The following is a 12,263-nucleotide window of genomic DNA, read 5'->3' on the forward strand; positions in this document are numbered from 1 at the left end:
TCACACTCCTACCTACACATTTCTCCTTGTACATGTATTCTTCAAATTCTTAAAGAATTATTCCATTAATTATTAAAAACAGCAAGTAAAAATTAGATTCTGCAAGCTCATTTCAACAGTCTCAAAAAAACAACCACCTCAAGGCAGTAAATGTTACTGGTTTAACCACTCAACTGGTAAAATGTATATTCAACTGTAAATTGATTTATGAACACTACACCACTTACCTAATCCAAGAGGACCGCACAAGGTGTTAGTACTGTGTGATTTATATTTTTCCAGTTTGTTTTCCTTGAGATAATATCCAGAGTTCTTGTTGATACTACATTCGTAGCTGTTTGACATAGATTTGACCTCACAGAAATCGGCTACCGATTCTTCTTGCTTACAGATTCCACAAGGCTACTTGCAAAATTTGCCAACTCTCTGTCTTAAAAAGTTTTTTTTTTCTCTGACAAGTTCTTCTGTTGTCTATTCCATGGACATATCACTATAAGAAGCATCAGCTCCAGGTGAAATAAATACACTTTTTACACCACAAACTGTGAAGCCAAAAATCCAAATTTCACATCTGAACTCTGGAACATTTCCTAGCTTCGGGTAACAGAGGCATTTGTAAACAACAGCTATCTGGATACCTCCATACTGCTTATTGGCAACAACATTTTTCAACAAAAATATTAAATAAAACATAAAAGAAAAAATGATAAACAAACATCTATTAGATTCTTCATTTAGAAAATAGGTCTCACTGCAAAATGACAGAAGGCTATGTCAGAAAATCTAAAAAATAAGATAAGGGGAAAAATACCTGCCATGAAACTTTTCAGCAATGTGTACACAGTGACTCAGGCTGCATTTAACCTGGAGCCAGTTAACAAAACTAGTTATGTCTATGACTCAGACGGAATGTTGCCTAGAAGAACGAAGTATTTAAAAGTAAGAAAGCACTTTATTTTGGCAGCTGAAGTATTCAGAACTTGGTAAGTTTAGCCATGTATCCATGCCATGTGGACAAAAGCATCCAAGGGTGAGGTGCTCGGCACTGCTAGAAAGAAAAAGCTTGAGACTTCAAACTTCCAATTCACTTCTCAGATGCCTACTGATTGTTTCAGAAGCCTTTTCAGGACGAAGCACTTGGACAAATAATCCCAGAACCGTGTCCGATATTTCTCCCCTTTCACAAGAAGCAACTGCTGCAGGTCGGTTTCCACCTTTTTTCCTCCCTACCAGCTGATGCAAAAGGCTGCAAACATCCAGGATTCTCTCTCTCTGTAATCCAAACTGCCTACGGTAAAAAGAACCAGAACAATCAGTCTTCCCTTTCGAAATCCGAACTGGCGTTAAACAAACACATAAACCTGAGTCTTAAAAAGCAAACACACATGCAACCAGGGAACCGAACGCGAATACAGAACCCTCGGCTAAACCTCCGCTCACATTCCGGAGAAAGCAGCAGGCACGTTTATCGGAGAACGCAGCCTATAGCGAAAACGTTCTCCTGCCTCTTATCCCCGAGAGGAGAAAAAAGAAAAAAAAAAAAAAAAAAAAGAAAAAGAAAAAAAAAGCGGGGGGGGGGGGGGCGAAGAAAAGGGCATTTCTCATTTTATTGGAGAGGACGAACAGGTCTGCAGAGAGCACCCGGGAGGGAGGCGCTGACCTGGGCCGGGGACACCGAGCGGAAGCGCAGAAGGAGCTGGCGGGAGCCGCCGGGGGAAGCCCCAGCCCGCCCCGGGGGAAGCCTCGCGTCGCCGCTCCGCGCCCGCCAAGTGCGCGGGCAGACCCCCCCCCAGCTCCCCGGCCACGACCGGCCTTTTGTTGCAGCGCCGCGGCGGGCACCGGGAAGGGCTCCGCCGGCCCGCGCTGGGCGCTCGCCCTGCCTTCCCGGGGGGCCGCGCCGCCCCCCGCCGGCCCGGGGGCGACTCCCCCTGCCCTCCCCGAGGGCGGGCCTGGCCGCGCGGCGGGGGAGGGAACGGGGCGGCCCGGCGGCCCGCACGCCAGTGCCCGCCCCGGCCCCTCCGCGCCGCCGGCCCGCCGCCGCCGCCAGACCGCCCCTGAGGGGAGGGGGGGGGGGCGGGGAGGGGAGGGGGTGCCCCGGGCCCGGCCGCGGCCCCCCCCCCCCCACGAGAGCCGCGGGGGCCACGGGCGCGAGAGCGACGCGCGCGCGCGCGCACGCACACGCGCGCACACACAGACACATACACACACACACCCCGCTCGCCTCGCTCCCAAAATGGCGCCGCTCTGAGCCGCAATGCTCTGCGCGCACAAGTCTCGCGAGAGCCCCCATCGCGACCCCGCGGGAGCCCGGGGCGGGGCTTCCCGGCCGCCGCCGAGGGTGCGACCTCGCCCCCACCCCGCCGGCGGGAGCCCCCCTCCCGTGACGTCACGGAACAATCCCGAACGTTCCGCACGGGGCGGCGGGGGAATCCCCAGCGCCCGCCCCGCCCGCGGGAGTCCCCGGCGCCGCCGTAATTAACCGCGCAGCGGCGCAGCAACCGGCACCGGTGGTGCCACGCCGAGGTGCCCGAACGGGTCACCGAAACCGCGACGCGGGCTCAGGCCGGGCGGCGGGTCGGCCAAGCCAGCCCGGGCGGGCGCCGCGGGGCCCCGGCGGGCCGGCGGAAGGTCCGCTGCGCCTCGTCCGTGGGCCGGAGCGGTCGGTGCCGGGGAGAGGCCCGCCGCCTCCCGCGGCGAGGCGGGGGTGCAGCGGGCACCCGGCAGCGCAGGTCCCCACCGCTGCCGGCAGAGCGGGGCCGCGGGGCTGAGCACGGCGCGCCCGGGCGGCGGGGTTAGATCGCGGCGCCGGCGGGGCCGGTGGCGAGCGAAAGAGCCAACGAGGGCCGCCGCAGCGGACGACCGCGACATCGGCGTCCTCACTGAACCGAGAGAAACGGCTTCGGATTACAAGCAAACGGGTGGAAATACGCTCAACGTCCATGCCGTCGTTCGGCGCGTGCCTTTTTCGGAAGAGGTGTGACGGGTTTCTATAGCCTGGGAAGCAAATGTCTGGATTAACACATTCACTAGCCGGTGGTTTTGGAGCCTGCGTTTGAGCCTGGATTTTCTTTCTGTGGCCGTTTCCACTATGAGATTTAAATTATTGTAGGAACTGAAATTATGCACTGATTTTTCACAAAAACGTCTCAAAGCCCTGACAAACAGTAGGATTTTTAAATGCATTTTTGCAGGCATCTATATGCTGTCAAAATAACCCATTTTCATCATTTGATAAAATTACTAGCAAGCAACAGTTACTGGCAAAAGTACTAAAAGTCAACAACTGAGAAACCTAGAAAGTAGAAAAATACATGAGAAATTAATCTTTAAAAACCTGACAGAAGCTCTGAAACTGCTATGGTCACATCTACCTTCAGCTCAACTCTGAGCAGCCAACCCCAATTCCACTTTCTAACAGCAACGGTGGTTTTTTTTCTAGGTTCCCATCACAACCTTGACCGCACTGCAATCTCCTTTCTCCACCTCATCTGTGAAACTGTGTGTCCTGTTATTCACCTTGACCTGCACTGCAGAAGTCAGGCTTCCCAGGCAGGGTGGCGGACCATACCCCAGCCCCACTGCTATTTTCACAGTCCATTGCCAAGCCTGAAGCCACAAACAGGAAAGGCAGGGCCATGCTCTGCCACCTGGCCCGACTGTGAACCACAGCGCCGGACAAGGAGCCAAGTCTGATGCGTCTACATGTGGTCACTAGGACCGTAGTACCAAAACTGCCCACACTCTCAAGTTTCATTATTAAAATTGTTTTCAGAATATGAATTTCTAACCTACATACTGATCAATTTAACCTGCATCAGACATAGGCTGCGGTAGCAGCTAGAAGCTAATGGGTTTGTTCCGTCAGGAAAAGTCACCTAAAACATCTCAGGACTCACTATGCTGCGTGATTCAGACACGTGTAATACCAAGAAAGCTCTGACCAGAGGGTTCACATACAGGTCCCAAAGCAACATATACAATCCTAAAATATGATGGGTAACAGTACCTAGGAAAACAAGACAAGAGGTGAACCCAAAGCAGTACGAAAATAAAGTGTATAGAGTCAATTAAGCATCTCCAGGCCACCTTGACAACAGACACTTAAGGCTATATTAACCATCTGAAATGACCTTTCAATTCATTTGAGCAAGTTACAGCTAAAGCCTTCACACTGCACAGCTATTCTGAGCATCTTCTGGCTTTGCAATGCATTACATACAATGGGTATCAAAAGAGAAACATAATAAGTAGCAGGAGATTGTAAATTTATCTGTATCAGTCCTCCTAATAGGTTTCTCTTTGTGTTGCTTCGTACACAGTCCTATTTCTTTCCGGTGACAATAACCACATCAATTTTAGTAACCACAGGAAAAGCTGTGATAGTCATTGGGGAAATTACTTTAAAGTAGTAATGGGAAATGGGTTTGATTTATATCTCTAATTGTTCCATAAAAGAAGGTGTAATGCCATTTCCACTTCATGAAAAGCAAGGCTTTCACCCAACAAACAGCTGAGGTGATGTCCTTAACTTAACTGAGGTCAGTGGCAAACCTCACACTGGATTCAAACCAAGAGCTCTCCTCTTTTAACGCGCTTGAGTTTACACGTCACAAGCATTCAAGCAGTTCCAGCAGAGTCAACAGGACATTCTTAGCGTGCATTCCTTAATTTAAAGGAATTAATTTGCAAGCCTACTGGTATGTGAATTTGGTTTATGAAGAGGTTCCTGCCATGCATAGCCTAACTATACCAGCTGGTTTGCCTGGTATACACAGAGTTTATACCAGCAAAACAATGTTCTGCTAATATAGGTTGGTTTGCCTGTGTGGGGAATAATTAAACTACACTGATAAAACCATACATATTCCATTACTGATGAAGAAACCCTGGGATAAAAATAGTCATTGTCTGTCATGAAGAGCAAGAGGAAAGACAGAAGATTGTCAGAATGGCAAATCTGCGAAGCAGTATTTATAGCATTTTTTGGTTGTAAAACTTGTTATTTGATCTTCTGAACCCAAACTGTACCTGGATCTTCAGACGTACATAGAGCACAGAAGAGAGTGAGGGCATTAAAGCAACCGATATTTAAGAGAAACAGCTTCTGAAACTAGTTAGGCTGAGCAGAACAGGTCTGTTTTGGAAAACTGCTATAGGAGGTTATGGCAACATCTACGTTGCAAATTAATATGGAGGGGGGAGGATATATCCATATGAACCATTCTCTTTCGTTAAGCAAGCTTGGAGAAGTAGGCCAAGATTTTTGCCACAGATGCTCACACATGTTTTTTAAAGTCTTTTCAATGAACCATGATATAAGCAAAGGGTAACTCGTGTGGAATTTAGACAACAGTAGAGATCTAAGAACAAGCTAAGAATTACTGGTTTTGAATGACTGAGGTACCTCTGGGTAGTTTGATGAAAAGAGAAGAAAAACACATTTAGCACTTTAATCCAAATTTAGTATTCTGAATACTATATGTAATTTAAGGTTCTGTTTGGTGTAGATCAGACTACAGACTGCAAGATGACTGAAGAGAAAGATAGCTCATGCCATATTCAGGGACTGTCTACATCAGTATATGAAAACATTGAAGAAATACAATGAAACAAAAATGTGTGGGAAATGCTGAGATGTAAGAAATTAAACAAGAAACATTTTAACTCCCACCAAATACTAACTATCCCTATTTAAATACAAGTCTTAGAACTCAATTTTTGTGTCACTCCATGAAGATGTACAAAACACTTGACCTTGTAGTAAAAACCCAGTGTGCCCAATATAAAATCAGTTTGAACCAAAGAATCAGGCAGCAGGCCAAAATCAAAATTTTCTTGGAACAGGTTTAAAATCTGATTAATACAGATTTGATCCAGAAAGCTTCTAATGCAATGAGCCCAATATTTAAAAACTAGAAAGAAAACATCCACCTAACATTAATAATAAAAACCCAACTCTAATGTACGTTCTTCTCAGCAGAGTATTTGTACAATCAGATCCCAAACACAGTTCTAATAAACAGTCCTTATTGCAGAGTTTTAAATATCTTTCAGCTTCATGTTCACAATATGAAACATTTTAAGTAACAAAATTACAAGAATGGAAGCATTATACAAAAGTGCATAGCAGCATCTAGTCATTACAATTTGCAGTAACATGATGAACACTGGTATAAAGTATCTGGGCTTGTCTATTTATATGTATTATCCCTTCCATGAAAGGAAGGTAAAATGACTTTTCCAATTGCTTCGGGATTTCAGTGGGTCTACCTATACAAGTAAGATAACGTGATTTGACTGTATTAAAGAATTGACCGTTATTATTTGCATCATAGTGTGTATAATCTCTAGTTATTCAATTTTTCAAGAGTTCTGAGCATCTCCAAGTCCAAGGCACTTTAACACAATTAGCAAGTACCGAACAGGTCTGAAAATTAAACCATAAGTGTTTGTTGAGTCATTCTTTTCTGAAGAACTTTAATATTAAAAGTTACCACTGACTTTGATGAGCAGCATCAAAGAGCAGCATTCAGGGCAAAGACTTCAATAAAGCTGTAGGTAACAGTTCATATTTTGAAGCAAAACCTAGGTGTTAATTTTGAATGACACAAAATTATAAATTTGACCTCTATTATTGAAATTAATTGACCATTTTCTCTCTCTCAAGATAATGGCTGCTTCTACCTGAAAGAGTCAATATCTTAGTGACACTAGTGAAAGCCAGGATAAGAACTCAGAGGCCAATCTTTTGTTTATACTAATTGGAGGTAAAAAGATCATTAAGAATCAAGCTTTTGAAAGACCACCTTCTCCCTATCTAGTTTTTCACCTATATTGTAACTGAAAACAGCCTGACTAGTAGCTTTTCTCCTTCTAACAATAAAAGCATCCATCTCCAAGAATGCATTTCAGAAATGTTGGGCAGTATTAAAACAAGGGTTATTTGAAACTATTTTAATGGTTTATCTCCATTAAGTAGTATTCCTTTCATGTAAGTTAACCAGCTAATGAACTGGGGCTAGAAGGGTACAACTGTTCTTCAGATATGTCCCAGATGAATGTTATCTACATGATATTTACTCTGTTGAAGGAAAAAGTCATGTTATACACCTTCTCTAAAATAATAAGTAAATCCTAAATGTACTCAACTTCTGCCCTGTTACACCCTTCTGCCCACCTTCCACCCATGAAAGTGAAATAACAGCAAGCAAATACCCACTGTTCTACATTTCAGAAAGAACTCAAAATAATAACTATGAATAACAAGAAAGAGTTCAGATGAAAAGGAACAAGTTGAAGGAATTACACATGGAACATACAGTATCAAGTGACTAATTTTTCATAAGATGTTTGTATTTACCCTACCCTTTTCTCTCTAAAATGAAATTCCTGTATTTTCCCTAAAATGAAACTAGCTAACTTGTGAACTTACAGCATGTTAATTTTGAAGTAAGGAGACCAGATGACCAGCATGATGATAGGATCTTGCATACTTAAATATGAGCAAATCTCATTTTAATGCAGGTTCATTTCATAGACAAATCTATTTGCTTTAACCCTCTTTCTTTAAAAAAAAAAATAATCTGTATTGACACCAACTTGACATCTTATTTCCCCCATTTTTTAATGACTAGATTAATTTAGAAACTTTTCACATCCAAGTAAAGTGAAGAAAACAATTTTTGTAAGGTTTTTCTGCCAGTTTTGCCTACCATCAACGTATATATTACCATGTTTTTTAAAAGTGTGTGTAGTTACTACAGAGGCTTACCTTAGGAAACTGGACCCAGAGATCTGTTGTTTCTCTACACAGACAGACTTGCTGAAAGAATTGGATGTAGAAAAGTCTGTCAGTGTCTTCCCAACTATATTAACTGACCTAATTAATAGAATAATCTGTCCTGTCCGTCCCCCCCTCACCAAAAAAAGACACAAACTTATACCACTTTTTTAGATCTGTTTGCTAGAACCACTGGAAGCCTAGATTTTGTCATAGATACTAAACATCATGGGGTATAACTCACAGTTCAAAGAGCTCCTTAGTTTTGTGGCATGATCTCCAAAAAGAACTATTATCAAGATTGATAGAATGGGCTCAGCTGTTGCAGTTCCTTACCTTGATTAGCAATCAGCCTTTGGGGGGGGGGGGGGAGCATCACATGACAAAAACAAGATTCACTTACAAGTATTTTCAAGAAAGACTAAAACCAGCTTTCTGACTAACAGAATGTTTCTTCCACCTTTAAACCAGGCTGAAATGCCCCAGCAAATCTTAAGTATTTTAAGAACGTTAAATGCAAAAGGCTAAAGAGGGATATCTGCCTCTTTCTCAGCTGATCCTCTTTAATTTTCCCTTCACAGACAAAAACAGGCAGCAGAGGTTTCTACTATCTGTTGTATGGTTCTGTCATCTGAAACCTTGCCCCCAAAAACGAAACCAAAACAACAAACAAAAAACACCAAAAAAAAAGTGACCCAAGGTAATTAACAGTATGAAGCGTTGTGAATAGGGTCAAAAGCAAATGAAATTTTTTCTTAGACTTATCTTCCTGGAGCTGCATTATGCTGTTTTACAGATCCCTCTGAACAAATTTTAGACGCTCTCTTTTATTCGTTCAGAATTGGAAATTTAGAGATACAGTTCTTTCCTACTGGACACCCACCCAACATAAGGGATACTTACACTCTTACATAGTGACATTTTTGTATGTTGCTATTAGAAACTCCTGATATTTGTAAATGAGTGGAAAATAACTCTAAATTTGAAATCCCTGAAATACAAACTTCATGAAGGTGGTGCAATAGCTTCAAATCAGCATTGTCTTGTTTTGATTTTCACTTCTGCCAGAAATCCTGCATTAGGCTTTGGCTGAGGGGTTTTTTTTTAAAACAAACTTTTCTGTGCCTTAGTTTTCACATTTGCAGAATATAAACACTTGTGTATCTTTGTGAACTTTTTAAAAGACAATGATGATACTTTCTGTAATCTTGCTAATTATAATATATTGGCTCAAAAGAAATAGGCAAAACACCCTCAAAACACAAGTACATGGCTTCCTGCTTAGGAAATACTCCTTCTCAGTCCTTCCAAAGCAATGATATCCTATTACACTATACTAACTTTTCCAGTATGGCTAATAGCATTTCCTTACTAAGTAAAAGCAAGTTTCCTGTAAATATTTTTCAAATTATGATGGCTATTGTGTATGCATATAAAATATTTTGAGACACCAAAAAGCATGATGGCTTTTTTCTTCATACAATGTGACATTTCTGCAGATGCTATAAAATGAAAACTAGTGAGGTTTAATACTATACTTAGGAGAAATTGTTTCTCATCATATTCTTAATTGTTTACAATTCAATCACACACCTACCCTTTCATTAAAAACTCCTACACTCTCCTTGCCCAACAGTGCAGGCAAGGCATACAGAGGATGTAAGTGGTCATCTGTTTTTCTATACATAGCTGACCAACAGTTGTTTTCATTTACATTGCAAGTGAAGTCACATTTCAGTATGAAGACAATCAGAAAGCCACTTTCTCTAAGCCAGAAGCCCTTCCCAGGAAAGCCGGGCCCTTGAGGGAACATGGGGCTCATTCCCTTCACACCAGGATTATCCCATCCCTTCAGCGGTAAAACCAGGAGGGTTGTAGGGTACAGCCTAAGGTAGGTCCCTGATAACAAGCCTTCCCTAGACCACCTCTGTAAAATGCCTGAGGGAGCTGCTGTGGGCAGGAGCTTCGTGGGGGTGAATCCCTGCTAAGGAACAGGCAAGGAGATGCCACCTGGGAAGTGAGGGGATGCATTACAGGTGCTTGGAACAGATGGGGAAGACTCTGGAGTCTAGAAAGAGGGAGAAACTCAATACAGGCTATGCAAGCAACATGTAAAAGAGGCCAGAGGGCAAACTGACCAAGATACCAGCTAGCTAGAAAACCCTTGGTACTTTAAACTGAATGACAAATAAACCCAAACAAAAACTGTCGTTCCAATTAAGAATGATTCAGAAGGAAATGCTCACTGAAAAGCTGCTTCTCCTGGTAGAGGGGAACTGAGGGAGTGACTTGGCCAGGAGAGTCAGGCTGCCTAAGTTCCTGCTACAATTACTAACCTTTTGTTTACAACTATTTATAATTATACACAGATGAAATTGTTAAATTTACAAAAAAGAAACCATTAAAAAAATTCCCCTAAATAAAAATATTTGTTATGCTCACATTACACCATCTCTTATGTAATTACCAGTGCTGCCTTTATATGCACATGCTGTAATCTGTAACAGGTAAAACATTTCCTTGCTGTAAATCTGCAACAGGTAAAACATCTCCTTGCTGTAAATCTGCTGGCTGTTGGAAGCTTCACCAAAAATAAGCTCTTCTGCCTCTTACTACAATTAATTTTTCATTATTATTACTATGAAAAGTAAATAACTTAATTTTATCCATGTTCTTTAGGGAGGAAATTTAACTTTCATTTTTATAAAAATAGCAGAATACTAAAAGCTTGGGAAGGAGGTAAGGGAAACTATTCCCTTTGAAAATTTGGCATGAGAGGTAAGAGAGCAAGGCTATTTTAAAAAGTCAAACTTCCTTACATTATACGGGAGTCCAGTTAGTACTGCAGAAAGCTGTGTTACTTGCACTCATGAAAATTAAACCATTGGGAGACAGACACAAAGGGGATTTAAAAACTTACTTCGTGTATTCATCCTCTATTGCAAAACCTATCCTCAGAACCATGGTATCTGCACAACAAGCAATGTAGTAAGTGATGTGCCTACTACGCATATGGGGTTCCTTCTGTCCTCCCACCTCGAAGCTCAGAGATTTGTTGGAGATTGTGACTTGTATTTTTACAATTTTACCTTTACAATTCTATCTTTCCCAGTAAGTTAAATAGCGCTGGCACATAGTCATCCATAACATCAAACTGTTAGGATGGTCCATGCATGCTTTGTGCCCTGCTCCCACAAGCCTGCCTCCTCAGTACCCTTCAGGAGTCATTGTGTTCAACAGTGCACCTGCAACAGGCGGTCTCTGAAGGAAGCAGAGCTTTTGCTAGCAGAGATGTGTGTAGTTCCATGCTTTTTGGTGGTTTTAATGTCTAGGAAACATCCCTGAGCATATTTATTTTACTAGTAGAGATACAGCCAAAGGGTCTAAGACCAGCTCCATTTCCTGAATAAGCAGGCTTTACTTTTTGTCATTACGCCTGCAGAAAAGGCTATTTGAGGCCATTACTCTAGGGTTTTGGGCAACAGGTTTGCTAGAAGAGTTTGGACTGAAGTGAAAAAAATATTGTAACATTCACACCACCCAGATACAGATCAAGACTTCAAACATGGTTATGGTATTCTCTGATCACCATATATCTGTTGGATGTATCCATGATAGGATAGCACACAACTAAGAGTGCAGAAAGTAAGACTTAATTTTATCACTCTTTAAGAGTAAAGGAGAAAAAAATGTTAGAAATCAAGAGATTTTCTTCTAGAGCTTCTGCACTCCTTATCTTACAACTCCTCACCTATAACTGTTCAGCTTCATAGCATTACTGGTTTGGGGGGTTTTTTGTTTGTTTTTGGGGGGGGGCGTTGGTTTTATTCTTTTTTTTAAGATGACTGGATTCTTGTCTTCTAATTCATTTTAGTTCTTTCAATTTTTTTGACTGTTTCAATCAATTGAAACAAAAAAATTAATTCAAAATATTTTTTCTTTTTTTTTTTTTGATCTAACTTAGATGATAAAATATAGTCAAAATATGGACGCAAAAATGTGTCCTCCCCCATTACTTCAGAAAGAACAGTTTAGGCAGACTTTTGTCCCATCTTCTTGATTCCAATTCAAGAGAAAAGACACCCTGAAATACAGAACTCCCCATGGTCTTTTATGTCCAGCAGCTATGGAAAACTGCATTTGCATTGATATAACTATTTGATTCATTTTATATATGCATACACATATTTTGTTCAGCTATCTCTGAGTCCCTGTAAAACGGAAAGAGCAATCTCACATTGCCTTTCTGCTCAGGGAGGTGAGGCAGAGAGCAGAAGCCCACGCGTGAAAGCACTGGGCCCTGGTGGAAGCTCCATACCAATGCCGTACCAGACTCCACAAAAGCACAAGGTAGTTTGGTTTCCAAGCTACATTTCAGGAGCATACCACACTCTCACCCCTGTTTCTGGAGAAAAATGCTAATTGAGAAAGAGGTGGTACAATCACATCCTTGCTCCTTTCCACCCCCTTCAAACAAGCTTAC

General features: G+C 42.4%; 1 protein-coding gene across 7 annotated transcripts in view; it reads right to left on the reverse strand.

Moving 5' to 3' along the window:
• GPBP1 (GC-rich promoter binding protein 1) overlaps nt 1-2,330 on the reverse strand; it is a 38,929-nt gene extending 36,599 nt beyond the window's left edge. The window contains exons 1-2 of one of the 7 annotated variants that reach the window (XM_052776860.1): nt 2,213-2,330; nt 228-1,288 (exon numbers count right to left, since the gene is read on the reverse strand). In XM_052776860.1, the coding sequence (XP_052632820.1) occupies nt 228-345 (118 nt within the window). In that variant the 5' untranslated portion in view covers nt 346-1,288; nt 2,213-2,330. Of the gene's footprint in view, nt 1-227; nt 1,539-1,660; nt 1,754-2,204 lie in introns of those variants that run through there. The other 6 variants (XM_052776864.1, XM_052776861.1, XM_052776863.1 and 3 more) reach the window with 6 other exon arrangements.
• Between the last annotated feature and the right edge of the window lie 9,933 nt (nt 2,331-12,263).

Source organism: Harpia harpyja, chromosome Z (genome assembly GCF_026419915.1).
Source record: "Harpia harpyja isolate bHarHar1 chromosome Z, bHarHar1 primary haplotype, whole genome shotgun sequence".
NCBI classification, from domain to species: domain Eukaryota; kingdom Metazoa; phylum Chordata; class Aves; order Accipitriformes; family Accipitridae; genus Harpia; species Harpia harpyja.